This window comes from Pieris brassicae, chromosome 2, assembly GCF_905147105.1.
Source record: "Pieris brassicae chromosome 2, ilPieBrab1.1, whole genome shotgun sequence".
Classification (NCBI taxonomy): domain Eukaryota; kingdom Metazoa; phylum Arthropoda; class Insecta; order Lepidoptera; family Pieridae; genus Pieris; species Pieris brassicae.
Window position 1 is genome coordinate 2,375,432 of NC_059666.1, and position 26,441 is coordinate 2,401,872.

Consider the following 26,441-nt stretch of genomic DNA (forward strand, 5'->3'; position numbering starts at 1 on the left):
CAAAGTCATCATAAGTTTACCTTTATTCTCTATCATCTCATTTATTACCGAACTTTTAAAAACCAGAAGAAGGAATATGCCGTATATAATTTATTTTCTTTCTTTTATCGTAACAGAAAAATATTATGTATGTTCAAGAAAATAATGCAGCAGAATGTTAAATATGTAAAATTAAATTACGTGAAATACTGCGTACTCTCTACATACGATTGTTTCATCTGTAGGGCCTAAACCGCGTTTGCGCGGCACGGTGCTAATACTCAAAAACCAATCAATATTGTTTGGTTTTTATACAGTAGAATTTTATGAGTTAATATTGAGATTATATTCACATGGAACACCAATCAGAAATGGGAGCTTATGTTGAAAGCCCAAATGTACAAAATAGTGGAAATTATATTACTATTATTCCTGTGGACTACACACGGCGAGGATATCCAATACAGGCTGAATATCAATACAAGTAGGTTTATTATTATAATAATACATAACTTATATCGAAACTAAGAAACACAAAAATGCACAAATCGACAGTAAGTACTACTAAGAAATTGTTATGTTTTTAAATAAACGTAACTAAAGTTTAATGACATTTCTTTAGATCTATATATAATTTCTATTTCAGTGAATTTCGATCTCGCGAGGAGTACTATTCGATGCAAAGTCAGAAATTGCAGGCGGAAGTGAACGCGCATTTATATTCCGTGTCCCAGCGATTGCCTCATCTGTCTTACAGCCCCTTGGGCAGACATGGGGATTGGGATAAACATGATCCCCATAAGACTCTGCCGGACTCCAAAGAGAGCAATAGTTCTGATTCATTGGAGAAAAGTGTTATGGGTATGTAAAATCTTATATAAAAACAATATATTTATATTTTAGTATTAATAATAAATATTTACAAGTTATTTCATGGATATTTATATCTAAAAAAAAACGTTAATTTTATTATTATTTAAAAATAAAATACCTTGTATCCGTGATCCTGAACATTTTTAATTTAAGAGACGCAAAAAGATCTTGTACAGCTAATTTTTTTCAGGATCAAACTTAAGTAGTTGTTCGAATCAGACAGGTTCAAGTAGCATCGCTGCAGGGTCGTTTAGTACCACGGAACCTATCACTAGTGGGGGTAGTTCTTCCAGTGCCATTTCGCCACCTTTACCTGGTAAGACATATTTTCAAAATGTCTATCACATGAATAAGTTTCTCCTGTATGTGAAACACATTGGATCTGACATACGGGATTTATACTTAGCACTTGAGACATTCAGAAACAGGACTTAGCGCGATTTATGTGTCCGATGTGTCAAAATCCAATATATTTTTGACGTACGGGAGGCAGGCTTAGCGCTAACTCTCGTTTCTGAATCATACCCTTATAATCTATTTAAATTTTGAGTAACGACCGAGTGTAAGCCCGCACTATGATAAACTTACTTTTAATTACGTGTAATTTTTAGAATTAATTAAGAAGAATGTGTCTCAAACTACCTTAATTCTGTTGAGATGCATATACATGTATATGTCACCGTAAAATTGTAATTACCGTTAGGTTGCAATTTCGCGAGATTGTGTACTGTCGAAAGATTGTGAACCTCAACGTACTCCTTACAATTTAACGTATTATTATTCGATAGATTGTAATCTATCGAAGTGAAACCTTCAAATTGTGAAACGGAACGGCCTTTGCCCCGCGCAACCATATTGGTTTTTTCTACGATCTACTATAAAGCCGACCAATTAATAGGGATAGCCTTTGAACAGTTGACAATTTTAAGATTGTAATTTGACGCTTTCACTTTGATAGATTACAATCTACCGAATAATAATACGTTAAATTGTAAGGAGTATGTTGAGGTTCACAATCTTGCGAGATAGATTACAACCTAACGGTATTTACAATTTTACGGTGGCATGTGTATAGAGTTTAGTTTAACATTTAAAAATCCATTTTAAATATTAGACTATTTTATAATTATAATTTAATTATTCAATACAATATCAATAGAAAAGAATCGCTCTTCGTTTATTTCGAAACTACAGGTAGCCGTGAATTATTATTGTGTAATTTTTTGACATGGCAGTACAAGCTACTAATCAACACTAATAATAAAATCAACAGAATAACATATGTTCTTCTCTCCTAAGTAGAATGAATTTGCTGGAATCACTTCGTTCGCTGCATATTTTTAAATGACAGGGGAAAAAGAGCTCCTCATATCTTAAGTGGTAATGTTGCCACTTCACTACCAAAAATCTCGCAAGAATCGCTACTCGTATTTTCTTGTAGGACCCTAAGTTAAATTCATTCAAACAAGTTTATTTGACTTTTGAACCTAACAAATCTTTCAGGCTCCTCTGGCAGTACAGCATCATCTTCCACCGGATCTTCGAATCCTGTGACATGCGTCTATCTGATGTCCCGAATAGCCATCATGGTTGAGATGAGTTCTGAGGAGGTGCCTTCGTGCGTCACGGCCTCCAGGTTCCTCAATGCTGTACTGGCTACTGAGGAATTAGGGATGAACACACCGAGCGTCAGAAATCTAGCTGCCAATGTGTTTGCTCTGTGGATGTGTAGTCCTTTGTTAGGTGAGAATGTTTTATGATATTTGTAGAATAAGTAAAAAAAGTTTTCACTTGCAACTACCGTTTTTTTATATATGAACAGTGAATGGTCCCTTATAGTTAGATCGAAACAAGGACGAATTCAAATTAGAATAAAAATATACAAAGTATAAGACTATATCTGAACAAGTTTGTGTGATTCTAATGTAGTAGTGACCCTTTACGCCTGGAAATAATAAAAAAACCCGGGGGGGGGGGGATTAAGGGGTTGTCAAACAATTTAATAGACAACTGTGAGTTAAAGACGAAACTGATACTTGATGTATGAAGTGAAATTTAAGCTTATTTTGTCCTAGTACCAAGTAAGTCTGGATTGGTAAAATGATTTGATTTTATAAAATTTACCCCGTAGAGTATAAACATATTTTTACGTATTTATTGACAATATAAATAAATTTATATAATACTTATAATTTACGAGAGAACATATAGTTAAAAAACTTCAATTAACTAATGCGAATATAGTTATTAGAAACATTGCTAATGAAAACTCTTTGGTGACGTAACGTATATTGCATTCATTTGTCTATTGTTTTTGTAAATTGGCGGTAAATCTAAAACTCTTGTTCCGCGTGATAATGAACCTAACGCGAGAAAAATTTTCTGTCAATGATTTATTATGACATTCGTTCAGGGCTTACTCAACAACAAAGCTATGATAGGCTGCGTTTAGCATTTCTTGATGAAGCCCCATTTTGTGCCACTGTTTACGATTGGTTTAACGAGTTTAAGCGTGGACGTAGCAATCTCAATGATGATCCGGGTGAGGGACGTCCATTAACAGCGACTACTGAAGATAACATCAGTGCTGTGTGAGGCATGATAGAGGAAGATAAGAGAATGACCTATCAGCACATACGGGCAAGCTTAGGCATTGGTATGGGTCAAGTTCAAAAAAATATTACATGAACATTTAGGCGACTTACTTTAACCCCAACCCCATACTTTAACCGACGATCAGAAACACCTTCGCATGGACTGGTGAACATGTGACTGCCACCTGTCAGTATCGAGATAATGAGTCATCCGCCATACAGTCGTGACCTGGCGTCCTGTTATGTATACCCAAGAACTATAGATAAAATTTGAGGTATTCGCTCTACGAGCCCTGAAGCTGCGGTGAAAGCGTACGAAAGTGCCATAGAAGGGCTAAGGAAGAACGGGCCCAGTGTTTTTCTCAGTGGTTCCATCGAATGCGGCGATGAGTAGAGAGGAACGGAGATTACTTCGAAAAACGATAAAAGTATTGGCAACTTTCCACCTAAGTATTACTAGCGGCGAAGACAATATTATACATCTACATAATACCGAATGCCGTGCAGATGGTAAATAAATATTTAAAAAGAAACTAAAACTACGAATGTGCCCATTTCTCTCGATTTCAGAAATTCAATTAAAGCCCCACCATTGCCCGTGGCGTGTATGGGCAGGTTGGCAGAAACTACTCCAAAGATATGGCCACGGATCCGAATCCCGAAGAGGCAGGGACCAGCCAGCGTTAAGGCTTCAGAGGAATGTCTTCTTCCCTAAGCATCTTGAGGAGGGAATTAAGTGAGAGATTTTTTTTTAAATTTCTTTGCTCGCTACCAAAGCTCATCATTTGACACATTCCAGTGGTTACAGGTGGACGATACGAATCCACGGTGGAACCTAAAAAAATATAGATCGACTTGTGTCCAGCTATTCATGTGTTCATGGGTAATATAAATTTTTTCAACAGGAACGTTTCAAACTAGGGCAGCGGTCAAAATTTAAAAAAATCTCTCGGTTTATATGGGTTATATTTTTTCTACAAATATTCCAACAGTTATTCACTTTAATTAATATTTCAGGGATTCCCGGATTCAAGAGTTACTTTACGAAGAGGCACGTCACAATGTAGTCACAGGGCGGTATCCCCTCGAAAGCGCCCAAGCCCTGATGCTGGGCGGCCTTCAAGCAAGAATACAGCTCGGTCCGTACGATCCCCATAGACATACCGCAAAGTTCTTTAGGTGAGAGTAAGCAAAAATCTAGGATTTTCTAGCTACGAACCCTTATTCTCTCTTCTCTTTCTTGGTTGAAAAGAGACAAATCAGTTAGTGTCTTTTTTGAACTCTTGTAATGCGAAGTATATTCTTATATTTTTTCAACATTTCTTTATATTTTTCATTGTATGCCTTTATAGGTGCGCGTGAGGCGAGCACCATATAATAATAGTTTGTGGGCTAGGTAGTAGGGAAACAAAGGAAGCTTCTTCAGGTCTTAAGTATGTATATTTAAGTTGAAAGCTTACACCGAAGAAACCAAGTTAATAAATAAAAGAATTGAGAACACAGTAAGAGAAAAGAAAGTTCTAATCGCACTGTCCGGCGTCGTAAAATGTATTTATCAAATAAAATTTGAAATAACATATGAACTAATTCGAATAACTCGAATAAAATAAATATTTATGATGGTATTAATTTCGTATTTCCCACTGGCCAATGAAACCGAACAAATATAAAATGTCTACCAATTATAGTAGTCGCATTGTGTGGCTTCGGATCATAAATCATATTTATCTGTCTCGCTCGCACTTACATGTCTTATGGAGAGGTGTAGTGATGTGCGTAATTGTAGAGGTGGATATCGATGGTGGGATGGGTACGATTGATCGATTATGTGAAGTAAGTTGATAGGAATATTTTTTTGCTATCTGAAAATAAGGTTTTATTTTTGTAATATAAATGTCACCATTTAATTACTTCATAACCACGTTAGAAAACAAATTCTCCATTGTGCGTATTGCGTTACGCAGCGTAAGTAATGTATTGAGTGTCTTTTTATTCTTTTAAGTAAGGAATCTCGCTGTTGGCCTTAAGGGCCTTTACAGCTTAGCTCGGGCTATTTTGGCGAGCGTAGCTAGCCCGGTGAAGGCGGTTTTTTACCCTTATCCGATTTTGGCAATGAGTCTCATAATAAAAAATCTTATATTTATAGAGAAACAACAACCCTTACTCGTAACGACCTATCAGGAGTCAGAGGGCGTGAGCAGGTAGCTAAGTATTGATAACGGGTTGCATTGCTTGCACATTCCTACTGTCAGGGACATTTGCCCGACGACTCAGTTTAAAATGCGTGGACTATACTTAGTACCTTTCCCTACGCTCATAATTAACTAAAAATAAGTCAACGATTGCTTGACATTGCTATTCTAAAAACCCCAATTTCATATTGATATTGCGTGGTACGGCGCAAAATCTAAATTACAGTCTGTAATCATATTATGGAGTAAGCTTGCAGGAAAAATAAATATACATTGAAAGAAAACACTTTTTTACCGGATTGAAGCTATTATAAACTTATAATTATTTTACATATTTTTTTCCCACGTTTCGCGTGCTTTACTGCATGCGTAAAGCTTCATTCTGGTAAAAAAGTGTTTTATTTCAATGTGTAACAGCTAAGTTAACAAAAAACAATACTATGTGCAATAAAATTACATGTTATAAACGTAATCTTTTTTATCGCCAGTCCCTAATGGGCGTCAAAGGCTCTCAAATAGGCTTACCAAAAATTAGCTCGTAGGATATCTTATAAAGTCTGAACGCAAATATACCGTATAGTAACCATTACTTAACAGAGAGAACCAGGACAAATATCTGCCGAAGCATGCGAGATCAGGACAATGGGCGAAACTACGGCCCGCGGGGCGAAAGGGCAGCCCCGAGGCAAAACTCCTAGAACAGGCTCAAAGACCTCCCGCAGCCCCTCCGAGGAAATTGAGGCACAAGTATCTTGCTCATACCAGGACATTGCCAACTTATGGGTGAGAATTCAATACTAAAAAGGAAGTTATCAGAATAGAGCAATTTTTAAGTATAATATCTATGTATGTTTGTCCACAAATTCCTGAATCAGGTAATAGTTGACACATGGTCATGTATTTATTTATACCTTCACGCGTTCCCGAAGCGGAAGGTTGAGAACACGGATCTCCACTTGGTACGGTCCTGATAACCTCTCGCTTCCAATTTCATGACATTCACCATGCATGCTCGTCGATGACCTATCTTTTAACTTATTCCTTCTCTACTAGTCCTGGATTTGGTCTAGGTATGTACGAAAAGCCCACCCAACTCGACGTCACCTACCACGGTTTCCTTTTATATCCTACTTGTAAGCAGCTTCTCATTCATCCGTTCTACATGGCCAAACCACCGAAGCATTACCTTTCGTATTCTTGTGACCAGGGGCGGATCTAAGGGCCCAGGGCACCGTGGATACAAAGGGCCCCCAGTTCTCACTAATAACAATAGGCGATATTTTAAACAAAAAAAATATTTGTAACTATAAAAAATCCCATCATAAGGTTGAAATCAATCAACCTATGTGGGACGAGTCTCTAGTGAACAGAACGGGGAATTCCCCGTCGCTTGTTTTCGGTCGATGTATTTTTCGCGTGTGTCTATAACGGGGGATTCCCGTTATAGCGCAGAGGCCCACAAATTGATGAATTGCATAATTTGAGAGGATAGCCCATGCTTATCACTTCACATATCACGTAGCTCAGAAGTATGAAAATTCTATGCAAATTGTATTGTTTACAAAATTCAAACATTTCATATGACTTTGGAGTTTCAGCCATCAACTCTTAGGTATTCCGTTCTAGTAGAGTAATTTCTCTTCTATTACAATAGCTATTAGATTTTACGCAATTTTTGGTGTTTAAATTAAATACAATATAAAATTAAACATTAATGCATGAAATATTTATATAATCAACATGTATATCCTTAGAAAGAAGGGAAAATCACATTAACCAAAAATATATTAAATAATTTACTTTTAAAACCACAGAGCAGCGTTCTTCCAAGGTCAAATAGAACAACCAGTTCGAAGTTTAACGAGTCTTTTGATGCATGAAGACATTCCAGTACTGGTGGCTGTTAACTCCAATGGGGTATACGTCATTGATGACACGGAAAGTGTGAGTATCAAAAGAACACACCGCAAGCGTGCCGCAAGTGTAAGGCCTTTTCGAACCCGGGTTTTATAAAGTTTTAACGAAAATATTTTAAGGAAACTCTCAGGATAACATTCAAAGTCTAGATATAGCGCTGATTATGACTGCCATATAGCCAAACTGGTAAAAGATCTACTTTAAAAAAATGCGGTTTTGAACTGAATGGAAGTGATACTCTAATAATGCCACCTTAAATTTTCTTTATGTAACAGCAGGCAAATGGACCTAAATATTTATATCATGTAACAGGAGGCTTACCTGATGTTATGTAATACCGCCACCCATACTCATATTGCCAGAAGCCTCGCAAGTGCGTTGCCGGCCTTTCAAGAATTACGTAAGATGACTAAGACTTACGTAAGAAAACTTGAAGAACCCAAAATCGAATTGGTTCGGAATTACTCAGGAATCGAATATTACTAAGCATTATTCAAGAAATTCTCAAATAATCTTAAATTTCTTGAGAATTTCCGGCTCCCTTTGCCTCATCTGCAGCTGTACAAACACCTGATTGGGGGTATAATCGGAATCTCTTCGGAATTAATTTCCAATTTTGTTGATCTGTTGGCTAATTGAAATTTCTCGGCAGCGCTACCAAAGTTCCTTGTTAAAGACTTACTCGGGCCAGCGAATTTTAAGCATACTAATTTAGTACCTACTTCTAGTAAAGCTATAGAAAATAGCAAATATCATTTTTTTATCGAATATAAACTTACAGACGGTATTACTGGGATTGCTGTACGAAGAATTGTCATGGGATATCGGTCTACCCTCAGATGATAATGAAGATTGTCTGCCGTGTCTCTTCCTACAGTTTATGGTGGTTGAAAATGGCTTACGAGTCTCCAAGATATTACAGGTATGAACATGTGAAAGAAAATATAGGGTGTTAGTTTGATGTCGGTAGTATTGGAATTACTTCAGTTGGGCACTTTTCTTCACTGATTCAATATTCAGTTTAAAATTTTAGTAATTGCCCGGGTGCGCAAGTGCAGCTTGTTTTTATATCCTTCTCCCTACTTCGACATGATCCCCTCCGGGCTGACTATGACGTCAGTTCCGTAAAAGCACAGAGTAAGTAAACTGAACAACTGTGACACATGCGCTCTTACCTTAATAGCATGATTATATTTCTTTAACTAAAATTAGCAGGGTTTATATGATTAAAAAACTAACAAGAGTCTTTCCGGGAAAAGAACAGACTTCATATACAGTGGTACCTCGACATACGAAGGTCATTCATCCGTTGGCTGGAGTTTTACCCACCTCAGTTGTTTTTGAGTTTCTTTGAATAAGAAAATATTTTCACGCTTTAATTCAATAGACGTCATCTTCGGGACCATGGTTATGAAAATAATGATAAATGTACAAAAAGCTAAAAACGCGATCCCAACTTAAGAAAAATCGCTTCGAAAACGAGGTTATCAAGACAGACTGATGTCTAGTCTCAAATGGGTGACAGTGTCCATGTAGTCTGTAGTACGATTCCTCGAATCACAAATCTTGCTCTCATCACAAAGCAAAATATCGCGTGATACGTGAAGAGGCTACGTAGATACGTACCACTACGGTACAGATACGTACAGTGGTACGTAATTATACGGTACAGATACGTACAGTGGTACGTATCTTACGTACCACTGCAATTCCTTTATAATTTTTAAATAAGGTATCAAGTTTGCATATTATATTTGCTGATTATGCGGATTTTTTTAATTAATCAAATCTAAATATTCCACATTGAAAACGATAAATAAATTATTTATTTAAGATTACTGTCGAACTATAATGACGTAAATGTTGTCAACATCAATTAAGAACTGTAGCGACAGTAGAGCGAGCTCAAATCCTACGAATCTTATATTTCACACACACTATATAAAATGCTATTAATTGTTTATTATTTTGAAAATAAGCGACAATAAAATAATATATAGTTGTTTTTTCGATCGATTTTTGTCCTTTAATGTATTCTATTTATTTATTACAGAAATACATACATTATCCTTAATATTGTGTGTGTAAATTTAATTCCAGGTATTTTCAAAGCAGGCAATAATGATGGACACATTAATAGGACATTTCGCAGGTGAATACCGAAAACGATTAGGACAGGAGACACCCAGCGACCATGCAAACTATGACTACCATTCAGGTAAGTCATGGGTATCCTATGAACTGATTGTATGGACAAGCGGGGACCTGATGTTAGGTGATACCGCCCATGGACACTCAATTGCAGAGGGCTCGCGAGAGCATTGCCGGCCTTTTAAGAATTGGTACACGTTTTGATAAGGACCCTAAGTCGAGTTCAGAAATACTTCAGTGGACAGCTAGTTCCACATAGTAGTGTGGAACTCTCAGTTGTGGAACAAGGGACGTCGAGCTGATACGGGTGGAATTTACCTTCCTTACCTTGACGTTTTAATCAGGACAACTCATCTGAACAGTCCGTGTAAATTTGATAGAAGGTGCAAAGACAAATATAAAGTCCTATATAAGCAGACACATTTCATATTTTCTATATTTTTTTTAGATTCAGGTAGTATATCCCTTCCCCCCTTATCTCGACCGGATTCCCCTCAACGGCGTTTGGCTAATAAATTGTCCCGACTTGCCTTGGCCACTCACGATGGAAGAGGCAATTTACTTGGTGGAGCTGGAGACTGGTCTACTGGATTACATCAAACGCAACCTTCCTGGATATTCCCTAAACATTAATAAAGTTATCGTGTTCAAGGTTTTTTATTTACTATCTGTAATATGTATATAATATTGTATTTGACAGAATATTTTATTTAATTTATTATAAAAAACATATTTTTTTCTTGAGGGCTTTTTACATAGACTAATGAAATTGCCAAAGTTTTGGATATCATATAAGTATCGAGAAACAGAAAAATACCTACTTATTTAATATATACGGTCTACGGATAACACCACATCGATTTGACTGATCTAATTGTCACTGTCAAATTGCGTTGACACTTTACACCGTTATGAAAATAGATATCAGTGCTTGCTGCTTATTTATTCATACAACATGCATTGCATATGTATAACTTCTAGTTATAAGAACTTATTCAAAGTCAAAAATCATTTATTAGGTAACACAATATACTTATGAACGTCAAAAAAAAAGAAAAATACATAAAATGCTTCTAATTTTAGATTTACTGCCAGTTCTCAAATCGAGGACGTAGAACGTTAGAAAGAAGTGGCAATACACTCTCCGCCACTCTTTAATCGCCAAGTTTTTTGTATTACACAACGTTTGTAAGGAGCGAACAACGTTTGTGTTAATAAAACTATAAAAGTAATTTATAAATAAATCATTTATTTTATAAAATAAAATTTATATTAACAAATAAACTATTTAAGTCTATAATAATGTCTCATCCTGTTATATTCTCTAAGGAGCGGGTGTTTAGACAAGTACTCTTCCATGTACTTAAACCGAGGAGCCGAAAGATCCTTGTGACGTGTAAGTCGGACCTCAAGAGTGTGTACTTTGAAGGCCAGTTCAGCACTAAAAGAAATTTATCTAATAAATATGAATAGATATCAGGCTGTACTAAACGACTAACTTCAGACAGTATAAACATAATTTATGTAAAAACCTGCTTCCAAAATTTGTCATTAAAAATGCTTTTGACGTTCGCTTCTGATAATTTTGGCGATAGCACTATTCGGACACGATTTTACAAAACACTTAGGAAAATCCAACTTAATAAGATTATCGATATGGACAAGATGGGCAATGTTAATTGGAGCGCAAAGTTAAGACAAAGCACAAACGGTAAAGAAATAATTAATTAAAAAATGTTCACCTTGCAGCAAAATAGGCGCTCTCTTTCTCAGGGGTCAAAATAAACTGATTTGCGAGATACCATAGTCTCTTTGCTTTATACTCTCCATTGAGCTGTAAAAACAAACCTAAATTTTAGTATTAAAGACGATTATCTTTAGCAGAATCTGTGGAATAAAAGATTAAAAAAATATATCACAGATAGCAGTCATATTTTTTAAGAGAATGATCCTGATTACACAACAACAAACGAACGCGAGTTAACTGTGAAAAATTCATTTAAAATTGTTTTATTAAGAATACTTAATTTACGTAATATTCTTTACTAAGGCGGAGAAATAGACTAAATTTTTTTTACCGTATCAAATCTTTCCTGAACAAGATTTTGCCTCGCCAATTGTTTAGCTTTAAAATCGTTGAGACACTGTTCCCTAATCAGTGTAGCCTCTTTGATTGTAAGCGGCACTCCACTTCCATGACCAGACCCAAACATCCGGGCCAAGTACGGTGCCAATGGATCTATTTCCGCTTCCTTTTCACGTTCTGTTACCTCTGCTTTTTGGGCTTCCTAAAATTTGTAATTTTTATAAAATTTTAACGAAATATATTTTCACTTAGTTACCTATTAATCATTATTTTCGAAACTCTGTTTTTTGTGGAGTCTATTAACATACATATGTTCATAAAAATACTTAAATTAATATAACCTTACTAGTAAATCTATTTTATGTTTATATGAACGACTACATTAAAATCCAAGATTTACGATGTGGCTAATAGAACGCTATCTATGTATCTGACCTGTTCTTTCCATCCCTTCTTAGCAGCCTCATTTCTTTCAGTATCGAAGAGAGCTACTACCAACATTGGCTCGGTTAATTCTTTATGTCTTTGCTTTAAATATCCATTTATATCTGTCTCTCTATCTCGGATGTGTTTCCGTGACTTGTTCTCCCACTCCATGTTGTCACAAAGAGCGTAATACACGTCTAACGGTCGAGGTTGTTTGGCACACGGGTCGGCCTGTGAAAGTATACGTAATTTATATATATGTATTTAAATATATCTATATTGTAGCTTGCATTGTTCTAAAAATATGTTATATAAAATGAAATTACGATAATACACTGTACATAGTCAAGTACATTTACTATTTATTACTTTGTACAAATTATTATGATCACTTATCATTCTTAATCGATTACATAACACAATGGAATTTTTAATATCATAGTTACCAATATGAATAAATGCATACAATGTAAATAATATAGGTATATAATTATGATGTTATTAGTTAATATGCTGAACAATTGTGATTGATGGTAAATTAAAATGTTATATTTTTTTATCATTAAAGTAAATCGGAACTACTAATATACATTTTCAACTTATTATTTCACAATATAACTTACAATGTAGCCGGACGTTTTATCAGGATAAAACAGAATCTTTCCACCAGTCTCAGCCAGATTCGGTTTTAAAAAGTGTCTCGTGTTATTTGTCACGAAATTATAATCGTAATGGTAGAGAAGTTGAATTGTTTCATCGGGAAGGTGAAATATTTTTTTCCAAATGTCGTCTTTCGATGGTATATTGTAGTTTCTAGAATAGGTCTCTACGATATCTTTGACTTGACGTTTTGGTTCCGCTTTTGTCGGCTCCGAGTAGGTTATCTTCCGTGATTCTAGCCTGTAGATGTTAAAGAATTTTTTTTCTCATATTAATCAATCAATTTAATAAAATCATTAACAATTTCAATTTATTGAAATGTTGCTCAAGTGTAATTCTTAGAAATGTTCTGTATTCTTTAAAACCTTTATGTACTTATAAGATAGTAATATATGATAATAATAAAAAAAGTGAGTTTAGAAAAATTATCAACTATATGCAACTATAACTATAGACTACAAATATAACAAATAATATATAATAAATACAAATAATACAATTATTACAGAATTTCATTAATTGTAATATCATTACTATCATTGTTAACGTTATTATATATTTTTATTAATGGCTACGAATCTCTTCGTCTTAAACGTGTTCTTGTCCCTGGCGCGTAACGGAGAAATGTGACGCGTAACCGAAAAATGTGACGGCAATTTTTTTTCCAACGCCGATAAACACTTTTCACTTCAAAAAAATATATTATACGCCATTTAAATAATTCAAAAGCAAGTTTTTGGCTTCTTTTAAATGATTTAATTCTTGTGCACTTTTACCTATCAATTCTTTTCGTATAATATTCGTCAAATGTCCTTGAGGTGCACTCCAGCTTCGCGAGATGATCAAGTCTGGCATAGTAGTTGAATTCTAAAGTCCTTTCGCCTTCCACGGATACGATTGGCGCTTCTAATGAGTATGTGTGCTCTGAAAAAGTATACATTGTTTCTAATAGACAATTGTTTATTAATAGGATTGTTCTTTTTGAAGTTATACTTCTTTTGGCGACAATTCTTCTTCTACTTCTTCGGTTTTAAAATAAAATATGTCCATTTCTTTGATTATGTAGAAACCATTTTTTTGTGATTTTTAAACTATATTAACTAGATAATGTGCTATAAACTTTCAATGCATTAAATACCTTTTTTCTATGGTTAGTGTCGTTTTTTCTACAAACGTACAATAAGGCGAAAGATAAAAAAATTAAAAAGGTTTTTATGTTGTTACGCCAAAGAAGTATAATAACTTCTAACGCGTGTCATAAGTACAGACATATGGATTTTTATATGTGTCGTAAACTCAGTCAGTGAATTGTATTTTATCACAAATACATTAAATATATACAGATTTGCTAACATGCGAACGTGTCTGTAGTTGACCTACTTTCAATTAAATAAAGCAATGGCGCTACAACCTATTTAGGTCTGGGCCTCAGATTTATGTATCCGTTTCATGGTCATACAAACTCACTCAAATTACCTTTATTCATATAGTTAAACAAGTACACTTATGAACAGAAAAAGAAGTTAAATTGATTGTAAATTTACATTTACTACCAGTTCGCAAGTCAAGGGCGTAGAGCGGGCAAGAAGAACTGGCAAAAAACTTTCCGCCACTCTTTTTAACCGCAAAGTTTTGAGTCATACAAACTGTTCGAACTGGAATCAATCCCAAGGATAAGGCTCATTTACGTATTCGTTAAATTTATAAAAAGCTGTATTGATTAATTTTTGTTTTTTGAGCAGTGTTGGCCTAGTGGCTCCAGCGTGCGACTCTCATCCCTGAGGTCATAGGTTCGATTCCCGGCTGTGCACCAATGGATTTTCTTTCTATGTGCGCATTTAACATTAGCTCGAACGGTGAAGTAAAATATCGTGAGGAAACCGGCTTGCCTTAGACCCAAGAAGTCGACGGCGTGCGTCAGGCATTGAAGGCTGATCACCTACTTGCCTATTAGATTAACAAGTGATGAAACAGATACAGAAATCTGAGGCCCAGACCTAAAAAGGTTGTAGCGCCATTGATTATTATTATTTATTGATTAATTTACGTCTAATGTTAATTTCGCTGTTAACCAGTAACAGTTGAAAGTCTAAAAGACACATCTCGCATATGTGATAATAAACTTAGATTAGACTTTATTAGTCATAATATTTGACTGAATACAAGATCACAAAGAAAATTCAAAAGAAAAAATATTGCTGCAGGTTTAGGATACAAAATTTTAGGGTTAGCAAGCAAAATAATTACTTATTAAGTTATCCCTTCTTCCAACACTGAATGTTTCCCGCACTTCTTTGCTGAGATGATCCAATTTCATTGTCTCCATTTTATCAACTCTGTGCTTGTACCATTCATATCTGAAATGGTACCGGAAAACCGCTACACTGGTACTTAGTTTATAGTTATTGTATGTTATTTAAATTAAATTAGTTGGTGTTGGAACTATATGTCGCAGGAACGAGCCATTAACATTTCATGTAAGAATTAATAAAGGTCGTGTAAATGCTATAAATTTTCATAATATTATTATTTTTTATTAAGTTTAGACTCGCAGCGCATTAGACCGCACACTACTTGGTTTCTTGTTTGACATCGCGTAATATGAAAATGCGTTATAAGACCGTGTTATAAGAGGGTTGACTGTTCTAATCTCTACAATAAAGCTTCGAAGGCTGTTAGAATTAAAAATATTTACGTTAATAAAGGGACAGTAAGTGCGTAGTCGTGAAATATCTTGATTCTCTTGATAACGCCGTCTCTTTCAGAGTATGGGGCGAATTTCTCAAGCAATACCTTCTTGTAATGGATCACCTTATGGCTGCCGGGGTAGCGCTGCTCATAATCTAAAATAATTTTATATGTTATAAACATATATAAACATTCCATGTTATATTATTTATATATATTACTCTAACACGATTAAAGGTGCAGACAGATAAATCATCCCGTTAAAATGGTTTTTAGCGTCCATGTTTCCTGATTAAAGCCACATGAAAGACATGTATTACGAACTAGCTAAAGGTCTAAATATCAACTAACTGTCAGCGGTTACATCCAACTTCTCAACCCAGCTGGCGGGCACGCACATGTGCTTCTCAGTATCATAGGCCGTCTTCTTATCCGCGAGGTCAATGCCAACAAACTGTCGTCGATAGTTCGGCTCACCGGCAAGCATGTGCTCCCAACAACTTATATCTCCTAGATCGTAGTTCAATGATCCTAGGCCTTCTTCGCAGCCTTGCAGATTCACCTTTTCATTCACGAAAGTACGGTATTGGATTATTAAAGTGGTGTTTTAAAGGATATATTTTTATCGTAATCGATGGTATGCCTACACAAAATGACGCTTAAACCACATATATCTTTAAAAAATGTAGAGTATTTTGTTAATTTCAAATAATCAAAACGTTAATTTTTTATTGAAATTTATAATTGAAAGAGTTTATTCCTTTACATGCTTGTTCTCTTTATAACTGCTGTTTCATATCACAAACGGATTGTAATATTTCTAGTACAAATATATATAAATTACCCACAGGCTCTACAATATTTTAAGGACCTCAGAATTCTGCATCTGTTTCATAATCATTTGTCAATCTTAGTGATCGAACCTACGAATTCAAGAAAAGTCGTACGCTGAAGCCACTAGGCCAATAGTGGTCGCGGTACAAAGATAATTAATTTTATTAGACGTAGTAAATATCGTAAGTGAAACTAGGAAATAATACATATTTTTTTAAACAAACTTACATAGTAATTCTCATGATTATATACACTATCCAGCTTTTGGTACTGTGGTGCGCTGATCGGGTGGTCCTTACCCTCGCTGGGTTCTATAAAGAAGGGCTCTTCAATACCCTTGAACCCTGGCAGTATAAGGACCCAGGCGTGAGTACGCCAGCCGTCTATCGGATCATCCGGTGGTTTCTCAAGTTCCTGAAATTTTGAATAGATCATACTATCAAATTACACGTCATGAATAACATCTAAAAATTACTGACTAGTTTCGTTAACATACATACTTAAAGATTAAAACGTATACACATTGAATTGCTCACTCATTTTTTAGAAAAGTAAATTTAGTTAAAGTTAAAAGTTAAAATGTATAAATAAAATATGTATTAGCGATATATTTTTATTTATATAAATTAAATTACGAAATATTACAATTTTACCGCAATTTTTTTCAGCCGCGCATTCTCCGCCTTGTCTAGTTCAGCTTGCCGCATCTCGGCTGCCTTTCTATCCATGTCCCGGCAATATTTTGATGTCATATCTGGTAGAGGTACTAAACGGTACCGCGGCTCTTCCTCTGGTGGCGGAGGCTCTTCAATAACCTGCATAAAATAGTATTTTTCCACATGGACACATAACTATATCGTCTTTAATTTTTTTGAGAAGTCGAGAAAAAAATCCAAATACCTGACACTTTTTCTATTAAAGAGCTTTGGTTTTGGGGGACTTAGAAAGTTAGACTTATTCTTTAAACATAAGGGCACCATAGACTAGCGAAGCAGGCGTTCTATTGACGAAGACGATGTGAAAATTAAACTGTCACTTCGAATTATTTACTAACCTCAGTTTCATCTGGTATCTCTGGGCACAGCGATCTATATCGCACGGCCAAGCACAGATCTCGTTTGGCGCAACCCACTACTACATATGCGTCGTAGCCAGCTCCCACCAGCCATGACACTAACACGTGAGCTAGCTCGAAAGGATTACCACTCCGTCTTATTATCACTGTGTATGGTGACATTATTCGTTCTGGCTGGAAAAATAAATACTTACTAAGTGCTAAAATTACTACTTGTACAAACAATGCTAGTTCATACAAAAATCAAAGCATTTTCATGTTAGTTTTTATTAAAGCGCCCTCTACACGGTTGGCTAAGAACGTTGCACTCGTCGTCAGACTAACTTACAAGTTAGTTCTCATAACAAGTAATAGATGGCGCGCATAGAAATTGCTTTAAATAGTTCGTTATTTTTGTCACATAAAGAAATACTTGTTTGTATGCTTTAAATTTACTAATTTGAGTGTTAAAATGAAGCTTACCTACTCTAAAACAATGTCTTTTGTATTATAACGAATTCAATTTTTACAGTTTTAAATTGACCAATTTCAAACTAGCACTGGCTGCTTTGCCCATGTGGACTGCGTGCATTTTGACAATATTTTATGCGACATTTTCAGCAATAATAATCAGCTTACATCTAATATAACCATAATACATTTTACACCTTCTTCAGGTATCACACTATCTTAACGAGAAAAACACTCCAAGGTAGTTTTTGTTATTCGTTAAAATAAAAAATAAATTTCGAAACCAGTCCCAATTAAGAACTAGTCTCCTTTAAATATTAAATTCAATTAAGCGAATTTATTTTTTAATTATTTCATTCAATCTCCCATCCTAAACCTGAAATATAACAACATGTAACGTAAACAATTGAACAGCGATATGTAATTCCCATAACAACACTAATGCACAGAACCGAACTGATTTTTCATTGACTACCAAGCACTCAAAACGTAGTTCTTTTAATAATAATAAATTTGTTCAAAGAAGTTTTGTTTAAATACACGATTATAAGGAGCTTCATAAAAGGTGAGTCGTTTACGATAATATAATAACAAGTGGGTGTTGCCACCCGACACCCGTGCCCTATAAATTGAATCAAAAGTTGTGGAAACAAAGTCGGTCTACTGCGGAACTTATCCCAACTTTCACTTTTAACTCACAACTTTTCCACACTTTCGCTTAACAATTTTCTTTTGTGAATACACTAGTAGAAACTAGTTTTACTTTTTTGAATTTAAGGGCAGCTGCTTGCGTAAATAGCTGCTGAATATTTTATTTTTAGGACTTAGGATCCAGAAAAATAACGTATCAAAGACCGCAGTCGCGAGACGTCTGCAATCAAAATGACCACGGGCGGCGGTATCAATTTACTTCAGGTGACCCTACTGCCCGATACAGGGGGTCCTTTAAAATAATAATAATATTTATAGTTCTTAAAATAATATTTATCGTAAATAATAAGCTTTATATAGTTTCTCCTAAAGCAAATTAACGCGTACCACTACGATATTCAAGAGAATTTTTAAACGCAACTACACAAACTCATTAATACGAAATGAATTTAAATTAAATAAATTCATATTTCAACAATCAAATTGGATTACATAGACTTGTTAAACTTGTTTTAAAATTATTAACAGAATATTTGTATTTAAGTCCATCCGAACTTAATTACAAATTTGTAGATAGATCGTTCCAAAAGTGATATTTAACTATAATATACAATGTATATTACAGTATACAAGCTCTTTTGTACAAGCCCTTCAGATTTTAGATGATAAACATATATGTTCCAAAAAATAAAAATACAATTAAAATTACTAGCAAAACAGCGGATTACGCTAATTAGATGTCTATCTCATAATCCCTTGTTTTTTAAGCATTCAACAATGCTTTAAAAGGGTAAAATCCAGAGCCGAAACTGAGCGCTAGAATGTCAACCAATATTGTTTTCTATATCAAGCTTGATAGCGCTCTAGACAAGATTGTGACTAGATACGAATTAGAATGTGTACACAGAGACTTAGCGATGACCACAGTTCGCTAAGTCTGGACTCTGTTTATCGTCAGTTAACTCTTCGGTAGATTAATATTACAGAAACAAATTAGGCTCAATTAATAAATGAAAGATTTAATAAAGCGTTTAAAACTCCCAATTATATATTTCTAACATATATCTTTATTAAGTTGCTGCAGTACCATGTAATAAAATAATTCTAGCACGTATTCGTCTACAAGACAGTTACAAACTCATACAAAAGCATTTACGGGACCGTGCGTAATTCAGAGGATCTTAACGGCCGTACCATGTACATAAGGTGTATATTCCTTTGCCCCAGAATACATTGCAAGCGCAAATTAGACCGTACGTTCCACGCTTTGAGTTGCGCTTGACCAAGCGTTATTGGTATTTCGAGCAAGACGCCCGGTGCTTTAGTGATGTTCCCGTTATCCTTGAATAGTCGATATAACGAGAAACAGGAAAAAATATCTTTGACAGAAAGTTCTGTCATTTTGTTGTGTTTGAAGAGGTTTTGTTTTATTTGAATAAAGCTGTAATGATTTGTTATATCTTGTAAGATAAGTAACTATAGTAAACATCATTTAGGGAGATGTTTTTGAATTGGGAAGTGGAAATACATAACTATTGTACGGATATATTCAGCATTGAGCCTATTGTTTGAATGTTGTTTTTGTAAGTTGCAGTTTACTGATGGCTTATAGTATATAACAAATGGACAGGAGGCTCATATGATGTTAAGTGATACCACCGGGCTCGCATGCGCGTTGCCGGCCTTTTAAGAATTGGTACGCTCTTTTCTTGATTCTCCTAAGTCGAATTGATTAACTTCAATATATATTTCGCCGAATGTTCTTATGTTCCACGGAAATTGATATCAGACTTTAGTACATTTAATATTTTTATAAATTACCAATGAAAAGAGTCAGTAGTTGACCATATGAAGCGCCAGGCTTTTTGTCCAATCGAACCGAGATGTCAGATTTTTGTGCGACGTCTGCGCCATTACTCATGTATGTTACTATTACGACAGACGACAAAAAATGTGGTACTATTCTTCCTTGAAGACCCGTTGGATACTCTGAACCAGCATGGGTTGGATTGCTACCTGAGATGCAGGCTTGTTTGTCACATAGTAAATAAATACATTCTTGATTCCTTGGACTTATGAATGTTATTCATAGCATAGCATCTACACAATCTTTTAGGCACAATTTTGTCATTCTGTGGCGCCACTTGGACTTCTTTCTTCTATTAGAATCCACTAGAATCTACTAGAATCTATTATGTACAGTGATGTTTAATTACGTGGCCAAACTTTTTACAAACTTGAGATCGTAATATAAGAGGAAATATTAAGTATTAATTGTCGATTCTTTATTTTAAATTTCAGGTATCTTGTTTTTTTTGACATATGAATGTATTTACTTATGTTTTCTGTTTCACATATATTGTTTATTTATGTAATGGTTTTTGGCTTTGTATATAGTCTAAGGGTTTTGTTTTAGATAATGTATGATAGCTACAAGATTACTAATAAAAAAATATATGGTATTTATCACTTGTTTTTAGCTGGTGTCTTCGGGTGTACGCTTGTTGTAGGGACAGCTCTATATATATTTGCATATATAAGATTTCTTCACTTGCATACACATATATATATGTAAATATATTATACATTGTTATTTTGAGGCACATGACTCTAGAGATGCGGCGCATATCGTTATCGATACTCGAGACTCGGTAATAAGTATCGACCGGAGGGTGGCACAGATGCCACTCATGCGAGATCGCTGACTGCTGCGCTCTCTAATTGAACATGATGTGATGTACTTTATCGACTATCGATAAGTTTTAAGAAAATCATTATGACTGTAAGAACAGTGTTTATTTTATCATGAATTATTGTCAAAGATTGTTGTCAATTATGTTTTCGAAGAAGATCATAAAATATTTTTATTAATTTTACATGTGCGCTTTGTACGTTTATTTGTATCAATATAATCGGTGTGTTAGCTTTGATTCAAGTTTAACCTAGATTTGTAACTCGTCATACGGTCATAGGATAATGATAGATGGTTAAAGGACTTTGCTTTTCTGTACCTAAGTTAATAGGAAAACTATCAAATAGTTTTAAAAATGATAATTTGTGAATTATAAAGAATAGTCACATATACATTAATCGCCCTATCGATAGTTTTTGTGGCAACATTACCTTTGCAATCATATGTTCGCAGCAAAAAGCGAAAAGTGCAAAATGGGCGCCTTTTTTATTTTATCGACAATTACAATCCAAGTAAACGTTCGCAACACAAATGCCCTCGAAGAACGGCAGTCCGCGCGAGTGATTTGCACCACCCCGTCGGACGCCGCGCGGTCGCGACGTGAGCTAGTGATGTTCTTATTTTTTTATCGATGATTACTTTTGTTTTCATCATTCTTTCCCTATACATATAACTAACAAACTTTGTTTTCATGAATAATCGTATTTAACATATATGTTGTGTCTAACATAAGAATACTGGGCAGTGAAACACAAGTCCTGGTCTTTGTAAAGTTAGTTTTAAGCTGCCGTCCGCAGTCTCACCGTGGCATCAAACAAAGGAGTGTTTTTGTCATTTGGCGCCGCCCTCCCGCCGCGGTGTCCGTGGCGACGAGAGGCCGCGAGCGTCGGCCGGCCGCGGATCGATATCGGCCGAGATCTCGGCCTACGCGCCCGCCTCGCCGGCCATTTGCCTACCTCGACGCCTCAGGCTCGTGTGTACATAACCCGCCACCCGCCACCCACCACCCTACACCGATACACCCCCGCAGATTACCGCCTACAAAGCAAACTTCATTGGTACGTGCATGCAATATGCGCAAGGAGCAGGTCAGAATTGTGCCTCGGACCTCCACCCAGATTGCTTTGATACACGAGCGAACCTCGTATTTAGCAAAGGCTATTGCACAATGAATCTTAGCAAGGCCTAGGCCCTGTTACAGTGTAGGAGGCGGCCGCAATCACGTTAATTACTCCGGTGATAGCACCGGTATTATCTGAAGTACATATACTTTGGTGAGAAGTGCATACGTAAGGTCTATACCAAAGGTCTCGTCTATACCAAAGTAACTAGCTAAAGATAAGTGTTTCTCATCATTAACTACATTAATGTTTCATACTTGCAACCATTTTCATCTAATCAGCTGTGTGGAGTATGATAATACAGACAAAGACAGCCATTTATTCCCAACAATAATATGTTATTAATACCAATATAAATAATGTAATGTTTATTCAATGGAGCAAATACTGAGCATACGTTTGGAGTTTAATTTCATAAATATATATTAATAAGCAAATTAATATTTAAATGCATATTAATTTACGTTATTTTGTGAACGGTGAAACAAATAGACAGTATTTCAGATGGCATTAGACATGCCTAATACAAAAGTATTGCAAGGCTCGTGAATTTCAATTGAACGCTGAAGGGTAGTAAATCGGCCAAGTGCAGCTCCCGCTCTCAAACGTAAAAGAGGGAAAGTTCACATTTGCATATTGGCCGTCGCCAACTAACTCAAACTTTGCAGTCGGAGCGAAGAAAACTTTTAATGTGAGAGTCTATCTGTTTTACTTTCTTTGAAAACTTTGGGTAGTCAACAATGGAATAGATACGTCTTAGATCATGTGTTGTCTTTTTGTTATGATAGATGCAAGTTTAATGTAGCTCCTTCTTGGAATATAACGTAAAAGAGCTAATGCAGTGAGCAATCTACGGTATATTTGTTTATCATGAAAGTTACAGTAATAATTATGTAATGAAATAATTATATTTCTTAGATTGTTGATTGTTGTAGTCTGTAGAAAAGGACGCGATTTTTGGCTTGTCATTTGATTTTTACTAGAATCATTTTTGTTAAAACATTTTGGATTTTATAAGAAATACTTTAGTACAGATTCTAAATTACTTCCAACACATTGGAGTTTCATTTATCATAAAACAACATTTAGAGTATATCATCAATATATAAAAGTCCCTAACTAAAGTTCATACGACGTAAAGTAAGGCAAAATAAATGGCACACAAGATCCCCTTCCCCCCCCCTATCCCCAAGAAGAGAAGAAGAGAACAGAGACTGTCTGTAAGTCTTGGACACTTTATTATGTCAAACATCCTTTTTGGTAAATTAGTTTTAAATTACGTATTAATCTAATTTGGCCTCGTGGCTTCAGCGTGACTTATCCCTGAGGTTCGTTCTCGTTCGATTCCTGGCTGTGCACCAATGGACTATTTTCTGTGTGCATTTAACCTCACCGTCATTAGATGTTTTCTTCCTGACCACGACGCTCAGATATGAGCTACCGACTGAAGAGAGAGTGGCTAGATTGTAATATTAAATGATGTCTTTGTGCTGAGACTTAGACAATATCTAAAGGTATATCGATAAGAAGCGACATCTTTAATCTAGTCGGGAGCGGGTAAAGGCATAAATCTTGCAGGTCCGGGCGAGTTTTGAATCATTTAGCGCGGTGCTCTGGCCCTGCGACTTCCGTCCGGCACGTGCGGCCCCCACCCGCTATGAGCGCGTCTGTCTTGTCGAGACAAAGGGGCAACAGTGATGTTCCACTTTGTAGGATATATCGATACTTTTAGGTTTTGTTTTTTATAAAAAAAATTGTCGAAACATTTATTTTAATCGCTATTAAGCCTTAGAACGATTTATTTACTTACAGTTTTATGTTTATAGTTAACTACTATAAAAATGCATTAGTTGCTTTGTGCTTAAATATTATTATGTAGTTTTGTTTCTATTATTTTCAACTTAACTTGAATCAACAATTTACTAACTTAATTACAATTTTAAACAGTAAATATTATTAATTATGTCAGTTTCTAAAGTCTTTCTTTTAATATAAGTCATACCTAAAAATGGCGTACTAATAATAAATAAATTATAATGACAGTAATTTATTCATTAGTTAGCATTTTCGTATAAGCCTTATGACTTGTAGTTACTTATGTTGTTATCAACATCTAAATTAAATCTATACATTATAGTCATTCATAATAACAATTTATAATATCGATAACTTCATCGAAATAATTCAATCCCTACTACACGACGTCCGAGCTGCCTCTAATTTGAATTCACGGAGACTCCGCGACGCGTCCGCCGCGTCGGCCGCGCCCGACTTAATGAATCGCGAGGGGGTGTGGGGGCAACCAGGGGGTTGCTAGGGGGTGATCGGACGACCACCGCATCCTCCGCGCGGATAAGTGACGCCCGTGTTGCTTCGTACATAGCTACTCCTTATGTATTGTGGCACATAGCGGCCGGCCTGTACCTACGTAACGCTCGCCAAATTTATGTCCCGCACATGTCTAGAGACCGCGGCGTACCTTTAGAGGGATTTTGCGTGTTTACGTACAAACGGGGGCCAAAGATATTCGAGATGGAATTTCGTTTGGGCCTTTATTGATGAGCCACAGCGGCTTACGTCCCCTTTAGCTTATCTTGTTGCTTTTATGTATATGGATTGATCAGTTCCAGTAAAGTTTAAAGAATAACTCTAAATAAAGTAATAATACTCCTCATTTTTTTCCTTGACCTCGAAACTATAAACAAAAACTTGCTAATGGTCAATTATGTAAATGCAAGGATCGGTATGGCTATTCTTAACTCAGTAAATTATTCAGTCGATTCAAATATTCCGTTACCAGTTTGAAATACCGAAAACTTGCCTCAAAATAATATTGAGCAATTCATAGATTAATTTAAAACTATATGAGCATTTTTAATAAAAACATTTCACTTATAACACAGATTACATTTTAAAATTAAGATAAATAGAATTAAATAAAACATTAAGATCTGTGACCAGATTTTTTCTATATCTATATCTACTGGCAACGTCGTATCGTTTCATTAAAACTAGTTGAACCACATTAGTAAACATTAGTGTACGTGTCTGCTTTTTGTAAACATCTAATCAGTCGTGTCCCTTCACAGCTGAATTGGACGTGGGGTTCAGAAGGGTCCAGCCGTGGGAGCAGTCTCAACATTATTCTCGATAATCACGCGATATCGATTCGCGTGCGTGCAACACTAATTTGATGTTGCGAGGTAACGCACATATTCTGACATTAGCTATTTTCTTACGCGGCGTTATAAACGACCGTGTTTATCACGTTTAGCATTTCTGTAGAGTTTTAGCGCAAAGTATACGTTGAGTAGTATGAGCAATTACCGTGTGTTATCTAATATGTTTTTGACATACAAGAGTCTTATGAAGCGCCTAGGGACTCTGACTACCGAACGTCAGAAACTCGTTTCTGAATCTTAGAATAAAACAAAGATAACCTATACTTGACGACTGTCAAGTGAAATAAATGATGTAAACCTAATTATGTTTATAGAGAGTATTACATACTTATTTAACATGAAAATTAAATTAACTTTTAAACGTTAGCGTACTCCTATAAACTTATTATGAAATTAAAATATGTAAAAGTAAATTCAAATAGGTTTTTAGTAAAAAATTGTACAGATTGCAGACATTGTCTTTGACATTTTGTTTCTTAATTTAAATTTCCCTCGCTATTGTTGAGGTAATATTTAAACATAATTGAATGACAATTGACAATTAGCATCGTCCGCTGTACATAGATCTATGTTTTTCCTTTCACATGAAATCTCGCGGCGCTAACTTGTAACCATAATAGGAATAACATATATCCCAAAATAGTGTTCATTATTTTTTCATAGTAAAACTTTGAGTATTATTTATAAATGCAATGTATACGTTCATCAATCAATGCATATGTAACCAGGCAGGCTATTAAAAAATCTATAACCCAATCCATGAATATCCGTGATTAATAGAATTACTAGCAATATTAGTTCCTATATTGAAATATTGAAGCGGAACGAAATTGCAAATAAATACTTTTTAATGTTTCGTTGACTCACTTA

At 35.3% G+C, this 26,441-nt stretch overlaps 2 protein-coding genes across 2 annotated transcripts in view; one reads left to right on the forward strand and one right to left on the reverse strand.

Annotated features, from left to right (window-relative positions):
• The first annotated feature begins 230 nt into the window (after positions 1 to 230).
• LOC123720126 (putative FERM domain-containing protein FRMD8P1) lies at positions 231 to 10,357 on the forward strand. The gene is made up of 11 exons (XM_045676623.1): positions 231 to 463; positions 626 to 840; positions 1,043 to 1,168; positions 2,356 to 2,595; positions 4,017 to 4,182; positions 4,464 to 4,625; positions 6,236 to 6,421; positions 7,453 to 7,582; positions 8,337 to 8,477; positions 9,656 to 9,773; positions 10,155 to 10,357. The coding sequence occupies exons 1-11, from the start codon at positions 333 to 335 to the stop codon at positions 10,337 to 10,339; spliced, it is 1,800 nt and encodes a 599-aa protein (XP_045532579.1). The 5' UTR covers positions 231 to 332; the 3' UTR covers positions 10,340 to 10,357.
• Positions 10,358 to 10,941: 584 nt separating this feature from the next.
• The window catches only part of LOC123720085 (dynein regulatory complex subunit 7), a 105,557-nt gene continuing 90,057 nt past the window's right edge, over positions 10,942 to 26,441 (reverse strand). The window contains exons 3-14 of the mRNA XM_045676547.1: positions 17,455 to 17,649; positions 17,054 to 17,215; positions 16,629 to 16,814; positions 15,918 to 16,128; positions 15,574 to 15,721; positions 15,126 to 15,235; positions 13,655 to 13,802; positions 12,842 to 13,118; positions 12,228 to 12,449; positions 11,785 to 11,994; positions 11,449 to 11,540; positions 10,942 to 11,147 (exon numbers count right to left, since the gene is read on the reverse strand). Coding sequence (XP_045532503.1) covers positions 10,991 to 11,147; positions 11,449 to 11,540; positions 11,785 to 11,994; positions 12,228 to 12,449; positions 12,842 to 13,118; positions 13,655 to 13,802; positions 15,126 to 15,235; positions 15,574 to 15,721; positions 15,918 to 16,128; positions 16,629 to 16,814; positions 17,054 to 17,215; positions 17,455 to 17,649 — 2,118 coding nt within the window. The 3' untranslated portion in view covers positions 10,942 to 10,990. The remainder of the gene's footprint in view (positions 11,148 to 11,448; positions 11,541 to 11,784; positions 11,995 to 12,227; positions 12,450 to 12,841; positions 13,119 to 13,654; positions 13,803 to 15,125; positions 15,236 to 15,573; positions 15,722 to 15,917; positions 16,129 to 16,628; positions 16,815 to 17,053; positions 17,216 to 17,454; positions 17,650 to 26,441) is intronic.